The sequence below is a fragment of the Sitophilus oryzae genome, unplaced genomic scaffold (assembly GCF_002938485.1).
Source record: "Sitophilus oryzae breed Bouriz unplaced genomic scaffold, Soryzae_2.0 scaffold_1436_pilon_pilon, whole genome shotgun sequence".
Classification (NCBI taxonomy): domain Eukaryota; kingdom Metazoa; phylum Arthropoda; class Insecta; order Coleoptera; family Curculionidae; genus Sitophilus; species Sitophilus oryzae.
The window spans coordinates 1,270,324-1,288,255 of NW_022146100.1; the positions used below are offsets into that span (position 1 = coordinate 1,270,324).

The window sequence follows — 17,932 nt, forward strand, 5'->3', positions numbered from 1 at the left end:
CTATATATTGATAAATGTAATAATAAATTCAGGAAGTTGCTTGAGCATGACAGTAAGAAATAGTGCAACAATTAATGATTTAAATCACTAAATTTTGTTAAATAAACTGTTAAAATCTTTTAAAATATTTCAATGAGAAATTAGTGTTTTTAGGTATAGAGATAGAGAAAGTTGGCAAAAACACAACATAATACATAACACGCAATAAATTAACACAGAATTTTGGTTTAAAGTATACAAAAAGTAATAATCCAAATAAACAAATATAAAAGCATTTGTAGATTCAGATTTTGGAAATAACATAACTGATAGAAAAAGTGTGTCTGGTTTTGTTATAAAAATTAATAGAAATCGACTAACAGAAAATCAGCAAGGTATCAGCAGTTAATGTTGAAATTTAAGATTATGATTTATGATATTGTTACGTTTCTCGTCTGTTCCGTGTGGATAAAAAGTCTAAATTATTTAACAATTTATTTTACACTAATTAACAAAAAATAACGATATAACACAAAAGAAAATCTATTTACAAACTTATTTATTTAACAAATTTATCTTTTATTTCTTTTAGATAAAAATTCAAGAAAAATATTTTTTGGTAATGACTTGTGTCTGGAAACTTTGTATCTTTTTTTTATTTTTTCTATTATTAGTATTAATTTTTGACAAGTTTTATGTCAATTGTCATTTACTGAAAATTTCTATTCTAGAGATTGATCTCACCAAAATTATCATCAATTCTTAAGCCATCTTCGACAATTTTTTTTCGATCATACGGTACAATTTTATGCTGGGTTTATACAACATAGTCGTAATCTTATGATTACGACTATTATCACATCCCTAATTCAGAATTTTAGTCATAGTCATAAGCACAATCACAATTTAAATATGTTTTAATAGCAGGATTACGGAACGTCGTTGCAGGCACCTACAGTCGTAATCATAACTTGTAATTTTTTATTTCATAATCATTTTAGAAGTGTATTTTTATTTAAATTTTATTACTCAGGTTTATCAAACACGAAAATAATCACAATTATTAAACATGGAAACGAAAAAATTAATAAATAATGTTCTCTAACATAATAACATATAATCACAATAATAAAAATTAAAATTTACCAACTTAAGGTTACTAACTTATGCTTACGACTGTGATGTATAAACGCTCGTATATCAAATAATTGTTTTTAACTTTTATGATTGTATACTTACTAACTTAAATAATTTTATACTTACTAAAGTTTTGTCTTGATCTTAATAAATTTTGAATAAAATGTTTTATTTTTTAATATCCCTACTTCTTGTAATGTGTCTATCTCCAATCTCTCCTTTAGCAATTTATCTGATAAAAACTAAAAAACAATACAACTTTATTGGTGGGTTCCTGCTTCCGACCTTAGCCCTAACACTAAAACTTACACTTAACACTAAAAATATCTAATGAGGAAAATGCATGTTTTTAAATAATGGTTTTAAAAAATAGTTCATATAATTAAAAATTGAACAAAAAAAAATCGTTGATATCGATTAAGAAATGCCTCTAATATAAAATAATTAAATATTGTTAATTTAAATGGCCGGGCAAACCCTCTCTACCGCGCCTTGCCGCTGTGACGTCACCCGCCGTTCTTCTGGTTGAGTGGAGCCAGACGCGTTTATTTTACACAGTTTGCTTTTAAACGCTGTTGAATCCGAGTCAAAATTTTGGTTATTTGTGTTAATTAATGCATAATTAGTAATTAGTGATATTTATAAATAGTAATGGATGAGCGAAAACAGAAAAAAAAGGCCCAAGGCAATGAGAAGAGATGAAAAGAAAAACGTTAAATTATCCAAACGATTTATTGTTGTGAAGATCATTTTGATGTAAGTTCATATATTTACAATAATACGCAAATATATTCATATATTTAAGCAGAAAGTAGTCTCGACTGACTAGTGAGAAAGAAAATCTAGGATCTAGTGGGGTTGCAGTCGGAAGGGTTTGACAAAGAATTAATATGCTTTGTTAATTGTCAAGCTTTCGGAATTTATTTATTCCTTCCTCAGGACACTAAAATGAAAATACATGTTAGACAATTATTGTTCTAAAAGTTAAAAGTAAAAACTTACTTAACGTGGTACACAAAAGACCTTCATAAAAACTACATTAAAAAATATGGCTCGTGTATTTATTTATGTATATGTTCGTGTATGTATTTATGTATATTGTCTTACATAGGTATATGAAATTTGAATGTACAGGGTTATTCATTATATTTTAATACCCACATACAGCCTTAACTGCAAGTTTTAGAAGAAAACATTAAATAAAAAAGTTGCATGGTTTTTCATATACTCTCTTTTAAAATGAATTCTAGTTATACAGGGTGTCTCAAAAAAGGCGGTGCAGAAAATTGTAGGTATTTTTCGCTTTTCAACTGTCAATATTTCGTAAACATTTGAAGATAGGTATAAGAAATTATATATGAAATATATGTATCTAGAATATCTAGAAATTTCCGAAGAATCCAAAAATATATAGGGTGTTTCACTTAAAAAAGTAACTTAATTTTGGCGTTTGCTTATGGGACACCTTGTATAATATTTTCATTACTAATAAACAACTTATTTCCTATAATTTCGTAAAAAAAAACAATCTTTAAAAATAACAAGGTAAGGGGGTGTCAATATATAAAAAAAACGTTCTTTTTCACGCTATGCTCTGGAGTTATTTTTCCACGTACTAAACAAATATTTTGCCTCTTTTCACTTCTACATAACCTACAGCATTATCTCCATACGTCTCCCTACCTGATCTGAAAAATAAGTTTATAACATTAATTTATAACTACACATAAAAGTTCGTAACAGTAGGTACCTACTTATACTTAACTATGCCTCAGTACTACAAAGAATAAATGTTACATGCCTCTCTGTTTTTTCCTCGTAATTCAGCATCAATAAATTGGGAATTTGTATTTATTAAAGCAGCCAACATAAAAGCATCGACTTTTAGCAAGTTATCTGATTGAGCTTTTACAAACCCGGAATCTGCCATTACTTAAAAAATTCTCAGAACACACAACACATACAAATAATAACTGCACAAAAAAGCATAAAAAGCTCCTTCAATCAACGCTAAAAGCAACAAAAATGTCTTAGTACGCCACCTAAATACGTACATAAACGGAACACGTCTGGCTGCTGCTCTGGCCATCGCGAACGGCGGGTGACGTCAGACCAATAGAATATCGTTTCAATTCGCGAGGCGTCGTTTGCGTTATCCATAGTATTTTAATGGCCCGTTTTATAAAATTGTGGTACTGCTTTCAAGAAAAAAGTTTTTTTTTTGCATTTACACATATTTATTCTAATAAATTGAACAGTTTCTGGCGAAAAATAAAATATATGCATCTTCCTCATATTAATGAACGAATATAAAAATACAGTTGTTTTTACCTTTTCACATTCTTTCACAATATAACAAAAATTTCCTCTATCTCTGAAATCTTCTCCATCAATTTGAGTTGTAACTGCGTCAGCTACGTTAAGTATGTCACATATTATCGAAGCAACATCATTATGTGTGGTCTAAAATTTGACATATATTAGGGTGAATTAGCCATTAGTCGGACATACACCAGTGGTCGGACAAAACGTATTTATTGGGAAATAAGTTAAAAATATAGCTTAGTATTGTTTCAAATAATTAAAAATCTAATTCTGCCAGTTCTTACGCTTTGTTTTATAACATTTTCTTTGCTTAAATTGTCATCCTGAAACCGTTAAAAATTCGGGAAAGTGACCATATGTTTGTGCTTCCTAATTTTTGCCGGTTAAAAATGGAGGGTCAGATAGTTTGTAAGGCAAGTTAAAAATTTTCACTTATAATATCACAAGAGCTTAAATTATTTTCGGAAATTTTTTTGAGAAAATTTCCAGGACTAATTTAAGCTTGCGTGGTATTCGGTAAGAAAATTTCACACCTAAATTTGAAAAAAAAAATATTAATCCAACATGACATTTTAAAATAATTTCAATTTGTTAAGTTGGCCAAGGTATTGATTTTTTTGACATATTATGTGTTTTGTCATTTTTGTTTGCGATTCTGTTATTAAGCTATTACTAGTTTTAAAACGTCTGTACGTAGAGTAAGAAGTGTATAGCGAAATGTCGCGATTTGGAAAAAGTAAACCAACAAGTCATTAAAGAAGAAATTGAAAATATAAAACCAGATAACACCCGAAAATCAAAATCAAGTGTATGGAAACAGTTTGTTGAATTTTGGGATGAAAAGTCGTATAATATTCATGAGTGTATGAGTGTAGTACAGCTGGCTACTATACTGGAGGACTACGCATTTAATATGAAAAAGAAAAATTTTGAAGATTATAAGGAAAGTGTGGTCAAAGTGATGTGGAACTCTACTGCTAAGCAGTTGCAAGAAATTTATTACGAAAAATATAAAATAAAATTTAATCCGTTTTCTGATGTGGAATTTGTGACCGCCAGAGCTGCATGCGATGCTAAGCGCAAAATACTACAGAGAGATTCAGCAAAAGAAAAGTGAGTGCTTCAGCCTTAACCAGTGACGAATACAAAAAAAATTATTGAAATGGGATGAAAATAAATACTCCAGATGGGTTGCAGCGTAAATTTTTTTCACATAGTTTCACATGAGCTGGCATGGAGAGGAGGGGAAGGACATTCTGCTTGTATCCAATACTTCAAAGAAGAAACTGATAATTTCGGAAACCCAAAAGGTCGGATAGAATATAATCCAATTTTCTCTAAAACCACACAAGGTGGTCCTAAAGAACTGTCGGATAGTAAATGGTTGATTAGAAATTTCGAAAATCCACAAATGTGTCCGGTTCGCTTGTTTAGAAAGTTGATGGAAAAAAAGGGAAATCTTATTCAAACCGACAGACTATTCTTAACACCAAACCCATACTGGAATCAACCCAATTCGAAAGGATGGTACAAGAATAGCCCAGTTGGTAAGAACATTGTATCTTCATGGTTTAAATCAGCAGCTTCAGATATAGGAATTGACACTAAAAAAGTTAAAATAACCAATCATTCTGCAAGAGCAACAGCTGTTTCGAATTTGGCCAAGGAAGGAGTTGGTGAACAACAGCTCATTAAAATTACTGGACATAGTAATAGTCAGTCGATCAAACCTTACTTACAGTTGGACGCTGAACATCATCAACAGATGATTGAATCCATGAGGAGCATTTCATCAAGTACTAGCCAGTTCAATCATGATCAGAGCACAATGCAAAATAAAACAGAAAATACCCAGATTCAAACCACCAATTCAAGCCAGCCTACAAACATTTACAATAATTGTGTTTTTAATATTAATAAAACCTATAATTACTAAATGTGTTTCGTTATTATTTTGCTATATTAGTCGATATCATTAAAGATTTGGCATTGAAGATAATTCAACATGAAATAAATTCTAAAAAAATCATATAGATATATCCATCATATTTCGTTAAATAGAAAAATACCAGCTTTAGTTAAATAAAGGCGGCAGAACTATATTTTTTAGAACATGGCAATTTCGAAGAAATTCATATGTAGGTATATCTAACATATTTCCTTAAATAAAAAAATATTACCAACCTTAGTTACATCAAATGCTAAAACTCAAATGGGTAATATTTCAATATATAGACATTGTAGTTCATTCACATTATGATTGTAGATCTTATGTTTACCTTTTCAACTGTCAAAAAATTTCCACTAAAGTTTCGTGGCGCCTCGAAAAAATTTCCGGAAATTTTTTCAGTTGCCATGGTAACTAGTCAACATTAAAGCACGTTATTGGTTGAAAAGTAGAGGTGTGAAATTTTCTATATAATTTATGAAGTACTTATATCTACGTGTATGTCGAATAGTCTAAACTTTTATTTCCAATAACAAAAAAGGATACTTTTTTAGATTTTAAGGTTAAATTTAGGTGTCGTGATTTTATCAAGAAAAATAAAGCAGTATCTGCTGGCGGAACGAGTGGATATGTTACTAGTAATTTTATTTTGTGAGGAAAATTGCTTCTTGGCCTTAAGGGCTTATGCTCAAAGATATCCAAATAGGAATCTTCGTGATAAACGTTCCTTGCAGAGCTAGTAGTGTGATTTACAAAAAACCTATTAGGCAGAAACCTGTCGTTGGAAGTGAAGAAAATTGATTTGCGGTAATTGGCTCTTTTATAGGAAAACCATATATCCACAAGTCGTCGAAAAATAAACTAAAATACTACTTTTTCGTTTTTCTTGATAGAATAACAAATATATAATATTTAATAAATATTATTTATTAAACTATTGTAGCTAAATTAAATAAAAGTAAACTGCTATAAACTTAAATAAAGTCCATAAACTAATTTGCAATTTGAGAAAATAGATACTAACTATTACGAGAAATTTGCCACGACATCAGCCCTCTTGGTTGCCGTTTTATTGAAAAATTGCTCTTTATTCAAATCTGAGCTAGATAGGAAACCCTAATATAGTTTGACGGAGCATTTGAATCTGCTTTGATTTATTTAAAAAATACAGGGTGTTGTAAATAAACATTTAAAATAAACCTGCAATTTTTGATACCCCGGTATATTAAATGAAGCAATCAAATTTTTCAGTAAAGTTTATTTCTCTGGCTAAAAGTCAGCACAAGAATTAATTCTGAAAAGCAATGTACAGGGCGTTGACATTTTTTTTTATTATAGCATGCATATTTAAATATCTTTATATATCTCAAAAACCAAAGCTTGTAAACATATTTAACCTTTATACAGGGTGTTTCAATCTGCTTTGATTTATTTAAAAAAAACTTGTTGGGTGATAAACATTTAAAATAAACCTGCAGTTTTTTCATAAACGTTGTCATATTAAATTAGGGAGATATCGCATACAAAGATGGCGGAAAAATCATGTTTTTATTTTTTATCTCTGAAAACGAAAAGAGATAGCACAATAAAATTCTTATGGAAGCAATGTACAGTTATGAAAACATTGACAATTTTTTCACTTTTTAAATGAGTGGAAGGGGTTGAAATAAACTCACTCTATCATTTTGTTAACGAAATTTAAAGAAAAATCTTATCAAACACATGCAAAAATTACTTGATAGTTTAGTTTGTTTAGAAACTTTTTCTCTTTGTGTTAAATTAAGAAATAAAATTTAAAGCATTACATGCCAGGACAAAAAACATTTTCTGATAAAGAATCTAGCGGGCTGCTGTAATTTTTTTAGGAAAAAATCTAGTCGGCCGCTGTTACTTTTTAGGATGTTCCTAATATTATTTTATTTGACATATTACATAATACGTTATTATGTATTTGACATAATACGTTATTATCTAGATGATTATTATTATCGTTATTATCACTAGATTCTTAATCTAAAAATGTTTTTTGTCCTGACATGTAATGCTTTACATTTTATTTTTTAATAATCGGTGAGTTTTATCAAAAAAACACAAGAGATAAAAAAGTTTCTAAACAAACTAAACTATCCAAATTAATTTTTTTGCATGTGTTTGATAAGATTTTTCTTTAAATTTCGTTAACAAGAATGATAGGGGTAGTTTATTTCAACCCCTTCCACTCATTTTAAAAAAGTGAAAAAATGACCAGAAAGTGTGTTTTCATAACAGTAATGCTTTCATAAAATTTCATTAGTCTATCTCTTTTTGTTTTCAAGATAAAAAATAAAAACATTATTTTTCCGCCATCTCTGTACCGCGATATCTCCCTAATGGTTGACTTTTGACCCAACGTTTATAAAGCAAACTACCCTTTATTTTGAACAAGGAATCACCCCCTAAAGTTTTTTGCATTTGTTTTGAAACACCATGTATACATGCCTTATTTTGTGTCCAAGGATCCAAATATAAAATAAAATACCGGGTGTTCCCCCTATAAGAAAAAATGGATTTTAGTTCTGAAACACCCTGTACATTTCAAAATAATTAAATTGGGCACATTGCCTCCCCACATACATATACCAATAAAATAATTTGTTTCTGCAACTTTCCGTTTTCGTATAATCAACCGAGGCCAATGAGGTGCACCACCCTGTATAATTTTCAAAATTAAATTTGCTGTAAAATTATATATACCGGGTGCGTCTCAAAAGTGGCTCATCCCTATAACTTTTTGATTTTTTTAGATAAAAAAACGAGATTTGGTATGTTAGTACATGACAAAAATTAGGATTGTTTGACGTATTCAATTGTTTTGGGTAGCTTCCTGTTTCACCGGAAATGACTACAACTTTTGATTTTTAAATGGCACCATCCTCATTTTTTTACTTTATTCGATAGAAAATGACATTCTGAATAGAATGACATATCATATGTCAACTTTTGATATTCTCACTTAATAAAAAATTGTATTTTAAATTTCAATCTAGAGTGCCACGGCTATATTAAAAACGCCTAATCAAGGAGCCTTGGAAAAATAGATTTGATCGTCTAATGTTTTTAGTGTCTTGTCCTGGCCGGTTAGAAAATGGTCAAATCGTATTTTTAATGATATCTCAAATTTTTGAAATGGAACGAGGGTGGCTCATTAGCATATTTGGAAAAAGCATTTTTTTACGAATAATTTGATACCACACACTTGGTATTTCGAGTCAAATTTTCGTTACAAACCGCAAGTTATAATTTGAAATAATCCATACGCGAAAATGTCAAAAGTTGACATATGATATGTCATTCTATTTAAAGTCTTATTTTCTATTGAATAAAGTAAAAAAATACCGAGGATGCCATTTAAAAATCAAAAGTTTTAGTCATTTCCGGTGAAACAGGAAGTGACAGAAAACAATTGAATACGTCAATCAATCCTAATTTATTATATATACTAACATACCAAGTCTCGTTTTTTTAACTAAAAAAATAAAAAAGTTATAAGGGTGAGCAATTTTTGAGACGCACCCCGTATATTAAATACAGGACAGTACAGAAAAAAAAATTAAAATCATTTGAAAAAAAACTGTTACATTTAACGTGAAGCCCAATAATCACACTATACAGACTGTTTCAAAAAACATGTGTCATCTTTTACCCTCAAAATTTCATTTGAATCACTAAAAGTACTTGGAAGAAAATTATAATAAATCGAAAAATTATTAAGACTATGACACCCTGTAGCTACAAAGCAAAGCAGAATGGTATAACACAATATTATGTACGTTGATATGAAAAATAAATTTTATTTTTACGTGAGGAATCTCCCCACGAGAGATGGCACATGTCTTTTGAAACACCCTGTATATTTTATAAAATTTCATTTCCATGTCACCAATGAAGAAAAAAAATCAACAATTTAAACTCAGCTTTTACTAAATTGTCCGACCACTGGCTAATTCATGCTAACCTAAATGCAATAAATTTTCTTTCGGAATTATAAACTCGGCAGTTGAAGTTCAGTTAAATTTTAAAATGTTCAACACTATGAATGTTCAACACAATCTTTGGTTTTTACCTAATCTGTATGGAAAATTTAACGTTTTGAATGTCCGTAATATCGACTGGAACCAATGTTTATATTACACAATCTTGGATTATTCTGGTTCATTTGAAAAATGAATATTTCAACGTTTGAAATATTCACTATTCCAAACCTAACCTACAACCGAAGCTAACAGTTATATATATAAATGTAAACTTTATTCAACCTCAACTGCTGTAAACATCCAACTGCAAATGAACGTCAACTCCCAAGTTTATAAATCCAGCTTTGTACTTACAACTAATTCCTGTAAAGTAGAAATAACAGATTCTCTTTTTATTACTCCTTTAATGCCTTTTTCTATTAGGCTGTTAATGTTATTTATAATTGGAGATACTTTTCTATTTTTATCGAAAACAGGACTATTGTTTCCATTTTTTAGTAAAGATACACATTTTTTCATACTAAAACAAAAACAAGTTCTGGGTACATCCACACATATATGCATGCATGTCTATATGTTTGTATTGTAACAGTGTTTATATTTTCATTTTAATAATTTTCCTGTTACATGTATTTTATAAAAAAACTATATTATTACTTATTACTGAAAACACAACTCTGAAAATAAATTATGTACCTACTCACTTTAATTTAATTCATGAATACGTCATACACAATACAGTAACTAACTACTGAAGTAAATAATTTATTGTACTACGATTTTCAAATAAATAGTAAGTATAATTTAAAAAAACAAAGTTTAAAATCACATGTTAAACTTTGTATAAACAGCCTGAAAAATTTTGTTTAGGAATTGTGATAATATAGTGACTGCATTGATACATATTTTATTAATATTTAAAATGCCAGCAATACTTACAATTCTTGTTTACCATTTTTTTCCCAATTTTTCCAAATATCTGCAGAAAAATTATGAGCCATTTTCACAAAACACTACTTGCCGTCAACAGAGATGTCAACCACAGATGTCAACCATGTCAACTTGCTTCTTAGCCACAGATGTTCATGGCATGAGCGAAGGCTTAGACACAGGGTTCGGAAGTAGTTAATTAAGACGTGATTTACCTGATTAACTACGTGTAGTTTTTCTTCAAAAACTACGTCTTTTCCCGTTCATTAACTACATGAAAACTACGTTAATAAACTATGTATTGATATTATGAATAATTTAGCTTTGTATGAGGGGTCTAAATAATATGATGTGTGAATATTATATTTAAAGCCATATTTCTTCTGTTTTCTTAAATACATTGTGTTTTCTACAGCTTCAACTTATTGTAACCTCACCTCAAACCTTTGATATTTGAAAGTTACATACATAGGTTACATAAACTACCTCTACATAAACTACATTAACTACATGTAATGTAGTTTATGTAGTTTTTAAAAGTAACATGTAGTTTTCCCATAGTTTTCCGAACCCTGATTGTGAGGCAAAAATTCGAGGATACATTAAAATACGCAACCAATCGTCCAATCAGATGAAAGAGGTACGTACCCTATCGTTGGGTATTGTGCAATCACGTGATGCTCATGTCGTATGACGGTTAAATCTTTGGTTAGAATTTTTGTTGTTGTTTTTACATGTTTTTACAGTTTTTACTTTATTTTTCTATTCACATCAGATTTCTATTTTGTAATTGCCTATCAGCCCCACATACATATACCAATAAAATAATTTGTTTCTGCAACTTTCGTTTCGTATATCAACCGAGGCCAATGAGGTGCACCACCCTGTATAATTTTCAAAATTAAATTTGCTGTAAAATTATATATACCGGGTGCGTCTCAAAAGTGGCTCATCCCTATAACTTTTTTATTTTTTTAGATAAAAAAACGAGATTTGGTATGTTAGTACATGACAAAAATTTTCAAAGGGAACGAGGGTGGCTCATTAGCATATTTGGAAAAAGCATTTTTTTACGAATAATTTGATACCACACACTTGGTATTTCGAGTCAAATTTTCGTTACGAACCGCAAGTTATAATTTCAAATAATCCATATGCGAAAATGTCAAAAGTTGACATATGATATGTCATTCTATGTAAAGTGTTGTTTTCTATTGAATAAAGTAAAAAAATACCGAGGATGCCATTTAAAAATCAAAAGTTTTAGTCATTTCCGGTGAAACAGGAAGTGACCGAAAACAATTGAATACGTCAATTAATCCTAATTTATGTTATATACTAACATACCAAATATCGTTGTTTTAACTAAAAAAATAAAAAAGTTATAGGGGTGAGCAACTTTTGAGACGCTGTTATTTTTAACGTGAAGCCCAATAATCACACTATAAAGAGTGTTTCAAAAAACATGTGTCATCTTTTACCCTCAAAATTTCATTTGAATCACTAAAAGTACTTGGAAGAAAATTATAATAAATCGAAAAATTATTCAGACTTTGACACCCTGTAGCTACAAAGCAAAGCAGAATGGGACCTACGTTGATATGAAAAATAAATTAAACAATTTTTCGTGAGGAATCTCCCCACGAGAGATGGCACATGTCTTTTGAAACACCCTGTACATTTTATAAAATTTCATTTCCATGTCACCAATGAAGAAAATTTAATCAACAATTTAAACTCAGCTTTTACTAAATTGTCCGACCACTGGCTAATTCATGCTAACCTAAATGCAATAAATTTTCTTTCGGAATTATAAACTCGGCAGTTGAGTTTTAAAATGTTCAACCCAATCTTTGGTTTTTACCTAATCTGTATGGAAAATTTAACGTTTTGAATGTCCGTAATATCGACTGGAACCAATGTTTATATTACACAATCTTGGATTATTCTGTTTCATTTGAAAAATAAATATTTCAATGTTTGAAATATTCACTATTCCAAACCTAACCTACAACCGAAGCTAACAGTTTATAAATGTAAACTGTATTGAACCTCAACTGCCGTAAACATCCAACTGCAACTGAACGTCAACTTCCAAGTTTATAAATCCAGCTTTATACTTACAACTAATTCCTGTAAAGTAGAAATAACAGATTCTCTTTTTATTACTCCTTTAATGCCTTTTTCTATTAGGCTGTTAATGTTATTTATAATTGGAGATACTTTTCTATTTTTATCGAAAACAGGACTATTGTTTCCATTTTTTAGTAAAGATACACATTTTTTCATACTAAAACAAAAACAAGTTCTGGGTACATCCACAGATATATGCATGCATGTCCATATGTTTGTATTGTAACAGTGTTTATATTTTCATTTTAATAATTTTCTTGTTACATGTATTTTATAAAAAAAACTATATTATTACTTATTACTGAAAACACAACTCTGAAAAGAAATTATGTACCTACTCACTTTAATTTAATTCATGAATACGTCATACACAATACAGTAACTAACTACTGAAGTAAATAATTTATTGTACTACGATTTTCAAATAAATAGTAAGTATAATTTAAAAAAACAAAGTTTAAAATCACATGTTAAACTTTGTATAAACAGCCTGAAAAATTTTGTTTAGGAATTGTGATAATATAGTGACTGCATTGATACATACTTTATTAATATTTAAAATGCCAGCAATACTTACAATTCTTGTTTACCATTTTTTTTTCCCAATTTTTCCAAATATCTGCAGAAAAATTATGAGCCATTTTCACAAAACACTACTTGCCGTCAACAGAGATGTCAACCACAGATGTCAACCATGTCAACTTGCTTCTTAGCCACAGATGTTCATGGCATGAGCGAAGGCTTAGACCAGGGTTCGGAAGTAGTTAATTAAGACGTAATTTACCTGATTAACTACGTGTAGTTTTTCTTCAAAAACTACGTCTTTTCCCGTTCATTATCTACATGAAAACTACGTTAATAAACTATGTATTGATATTATGAATAATTTTCCTTTGTATGAGGTGTTATAGAGATATGATGATGTAAATATTATATTTAAAAGCCATATTTCTTCTGTTTTCTTAAATTCATTATGTGTTTTTAAAGCTTCAACTTGTTAACCTAACCTCACCTCAAACCTTTGATATTTGAAAGTTGCATACATAGGTTAAAACTACATAAACTACATTACATGTAGTTAATGTAGTTTATGAGAGGAGAGGGTGTAGTTTATGTAACCTATGTATGTAACTTTCAAATATCAGAGGTTTGAAGTGAGTTTATAATAAGCTGAAGCTTTAAAAACACATAATATTTAAAGAAAACAGAAGAAATATATGGTTTTAAATATAATATTTACATCATATTATCTCTATTACACCTCATATACAAAGGAAATGATTCATAATATCAATACATTAAAGTTTATTAACGTGGTTTTTTCATAATGTGTTGGAAAGACGACAGTTTTGAGATAACTATCGTGGAGTTAATCAGGTAAATTACGTCTTAATTAACTACCTGACTCCCTGAACCCTCACCTCAAACCTTTGATATTTCATTATAGGTTACATAAACTACAATTCTCTTACATAAACTACATTAACTACATGTAATGTAGTTTATGTAGTTTTTGTAAAAGTAACATAGTTTTCCAGACCCTGGCTTAGACACAGGGGTTCCGGAATAGGAATAATTAAGACGTAATTTACCTGATTAACTACGTGTAGTTTTTCTTCAAAAACTACGTCTTTTCCCGTTCATTAACTACATGAAAACTACGTTAATAAACTATTGATATTATGAATAATTTAGCTTTGTATGAGGGGTCTAAATAATATGATGTGTGAAAAATAATAAACAATTCTCTTGTCAATTGTCAATTTTCTCCAGGCACCGAACATTATCGATAACGCACGATCTACGACGATTACTCCTTTGATCTGATTGGACGGTTCAATGACGGTTGGTTGCGTATTTTAATGTATCCAATGTATCCTATAAAGCCGCGTTCTCAGAACTGCGACTGTCGCCAGCGACACGACAAAAGAACCAATCAGATTTGTGCAAAATTCAAACAGCTGTCAATTTTAAATTTCGTACAGCTCCCATTGGTCGTTTGAAGTGTCAATCAGTGTCGCTGTCGACACGACGCAGTTCTGAGAACGGGGCTTAAAAATTCGATCGGCGGCCATACTTTGGTGACAAGATTTCGAGGTGACACCAAACGAATTTTTATGTTTTTGGTGACAACTGTTTTGTTTTAAATTTATAAACTGCGTTGTTTAGTATGGTGAGCTATGGGTGAGATGTTCAGCGTATGGCTGCAAAAGGGTTGCAAAGGCCGAAGCGAGAAAAAAGTGGCTAGTATTACATTTCACAGGTAAAAATCGATACACAACTTTTGTTATGTGGTCATCACAGTGGTCATAAAATGTACATTTTTTTCATAATAGCAGTAAAAATATGTAAAATACTTTTAATATGTTTTGTACCACATCCAAACCAAACTATTTTTAATAATTCCAAGTAGTGTTTTCAATATCCTGTATTATAATTAATGTTTAAAACTATAAATAATGCTACTCAGCATGGATTTCTCCAGTGGCGTAGGGAATTATAATCAAAGAAATACAATTTCTGCAATAAACATTTTTTGCATTCGGTAACCAATAATGCACGTGTGTGTATTATTGGTTGCCGGATAAGGACTAATAACCATGACAAGGGCTACAATGACGTCACAAAGCGAGTAGTTTTCGCATGCACCTGGCGGACACTTTTGGCTGAATGAGCAGTCCTATTAGGTTAACTGTTCTTGGGTATGTCCCATGTATATTAAAAATAGGTAGTAAATAAACATATTTCTGTATTTTTTAGATGCAAGAAAATTTTGTTATATGTTTATGATCGGCGATTTTTTTGAAAATGGAAACAATTTACAGCAAGGTAAGATCATTTTTAACTATAGCCAACATTAGTAATCTCCAGTATGTGCGATTTATTGTCAATAATGCAATAAATCTGACTGATACAATCTGATTGTTATCCATAGATAAAAGAAAATAATCTACTATTAGATAGATATGAAACTTAATAGTAAAATTTTAGGTCAAAGCGCCCCCCCGTGTTCTTAGTGGAGACTACGTTTAACCAACGCCTTCGCCTTTTCTGCTGTAAATGTTTTTTATATTTATATTTGAATTCAAAGGATTTATTTTTAAAGTTACACTGATATATTAGTAATCAGAGTAACTTTAATAAAACATAAGAATATATATATTTTACAGTGTATTATAAATAAAATTTGACTACAAGGTAGAAAGTAAATCACAATATTTGATAAAACTTATAAGTATACCATTTTTACATTTAATAAATAATAAAACTATTTCTGACTATGATATTTAAAATTTAGATAGATAGAAAATTATAAAACATACCGGTATTTGCAGACGCAGGCCCAAATTCAATAAAAACCAAAGTTTTTCCTGCGAAAATCGGACTTTTTTCACTGAAAAGGTATTTTTTGATTTATCAGCAATCATTGTCAAGTTGACAATATACAGGGTGTTTTCTAATTAGTCTAAAAATTGTGGTGTGTTTCCTCATGTGTCCTTAAATCAATTTTTATATAACCATTGAGTCTATATCTTTTCACCATATAATAAGTTTATATATTATTTTCACCATATAATAAGTTTCCAGGCAATATTGTTATCTGACTAAAGTCTCTTTTTGCTTCTTTTTGATTTATAAATGTCTCTTTGGGAGTAATGGACGCTTTTTTAAACAGTATATTTATATTTTATACCTATTGATATTTTTACATTGTTAATTTTAGTATAAAAAAATTGTTTTTCTGTTTTCAGCTCTTTGTACAATGCTCCCGTTTTCATGTTCCTGCCCCCGTTTTCTGTCCCTGAAGGCTGTGAATACGTGTATTTATTTACAAATTACTGTAAGTCATGCTTATACCTTACTAATTTACGTTAAAATTGCATATAATTAAGTAATTGCTGTAGAAATCATTCAATTCTTTATTTTTTATATTTATTTAGTCACGTTGTGTCATATTTCAAATAAATATGTTTGAATAAGATTTTATTTTGTTTTATTCATGATAGGAAAGAGTACAAAATACATTTAAACTGAAAGAGGGCCCGCCATTGAATAACCGGAAACGGAAATAAGAATGAAGCCATCATGTCAACCTGTCAATTGGAAAATTAGTTCTCCAGACGACAACGAAGGCTTTCGGTGGCGTATCGTGTTTCCTCGATTTAATACAGAGTTGACACTTCTTTCTAGTTAATTATTTTATAAGTATATAAGTATATACACCTTTTCACTTTTTTAATAGTTTATAGAGGTAGTTTGTGAGTAAAAATTAATTTTTCTTGCTTCTGTTTCTTCTTAGTTGTATTTTTAAAGCAATGTAGGCAGTTATTCTTAGAATAAAAACTAGTCCTAATAAAAAGATGACAGCTAATGAATAATTGGCATCACCCATATCCCTCGTGGTTAGGAACTTTTGTGGATTGACATAATGACAGTAGTCCGCATTACAAGGCAACTTTGGCCTCTTATAACCTAGTACAGATAATACTAATCCTTCAAATCCGTATTTTAAGAAGGAAATATGGAATAACCAACGCATGTATGGATGGCAGTCGTTAAGCTGAACAAAAAATCCAGAGAATATAGTAAATGGTAAAAAACAAAATGGACCAAAGATTACACCATTCTGAAAAAAAAACAAAAAACTGTAAGATAGTTAAATAATTTTTATTATAATATCAATTTAATACCATTTAAAAATAATATACCAAGGGCTGGCAAAGGTTAGTCTTGGGTCGAGATTTCCGTATGTAAGAAGAGTACAATGCGTTTATAATGTACTGAACAAAGAGAGGACAGTAAACACGTTGCCAAACGTATGAAATAAACCGAGAAACTGTGCACATCGCTAAGAGACGTGGAAGGGGATAAAGGAGATTTGTCGCAGTTGACCGGTCGACCCAATCAATACCTCTGTCAGTACTTAAAGTTCTAGGGAAAGGTGTACGTCATGCGTTCAGCTTCACGATGCAAGCTGGAAACACTTGCATTTTTGGTAAAAATAAGTGAAATTGAGAGGGTGTTCGATAGTGGTTGCGCTATTAGAACTCTGAATTCAAAAATCAATATCTCGAAATCTATTAGAAATAATAGATTGTAGTTTTATCAAGAACTTTGTTAATATTTCTGCTGTATTGTCTTTGTAGACAATATGTGAAAATATCAATAAAAAAATTACACGATTGCTGAAAATTGCTATGCTCTAAAAGTAAATGGATGGATTGTTTACAATTTTTGAAAGAAAAAAACAACCTTATCGAATTTTTCTTATGTAAACATATTGTAAAATATCCGATCTTGAAAATAAAAAAACCAATCAATATCTAAAGTGGTTCTTGAGTTATGGCCTGTTATGTGTTAAAAACTAACGATATCCTTATAATTCCATTTCAGATGCTCAGAAACATGTCTAATGATTTTATCTAGTTATCTCTTGAAAAAAAAGTATTTTAAAAATAAGCGGTTT

The 17,932-nt window shown here is 29.9% G+C and overlaps 2 protein-coding genes across 6 annotated transcripts in view; both read right to left on the bottom strand.

Annotated features, from left to right (window-relative positions):
• LOC115876412 (THO complex subunit 2) overlaps positions 1-13,145 on the bottom strand; it is a 74,875-nt gene extending 61,730 nt beyond the window's left edge. For 2 of the 3 annotated variants that reach the window (XM_030892189.1, XM_030892187.1), the window contains exons 1-4: positions 10,342-10,464; positions 9,757-9,922; positions 3,448-3,579; positions 1,243-1,358 (exon numbers count right to left, since the gene is read on the bottom strand). In XM_030892189.1, coding sequence (XP_030748049.1) covers positions 1,243-1,358; positions 3,448-3,579; positions 9,757-9,922; positions 10,342-10,403 — 476 coding nt within the window. In that variant the 5' untranslated portion in view covers positions 10,404-10,464. Of the gene's footprint in view, positions 1-1,242; positions 1,359-3,447; positions 3,580-9,756; positions 9,923-10,341; positions 10,465-12,456; positions 12,623-13,042 lie in introns of those variants that run through there. The other variant, XM_030892188.1, reaches the window with a different exon arrangement.
• Positions 13,146-16,444: 3,299 nt separating this feature from the next.
• LOC115876413 (ATP-binding cassette sub-family G member 1-like) overlaps positions 16,445-17,932 on the bottom strand; it is a 48,296-nt gene continuing 46,808 nt past the window's right edge. For 2 of the 3 annotated variants that reach the window (XM_030892191.1, XM_030892192.1), the window contains exon 10: positions 16,667-17,092. In XM_030892191.1, coding sequence (XP_030748051.1) covers positions 16,736-17,092 — 357 coding nt within the window. In that variant the 3' untranslated portion in view covers positions 16,667-16,735. Of the gene's footprint in view, positions 17,093-17,932 lie in introns of all 3 variants that reach the window. The other variant, XM_030892190.1, reaches the window with a different exon arrangement.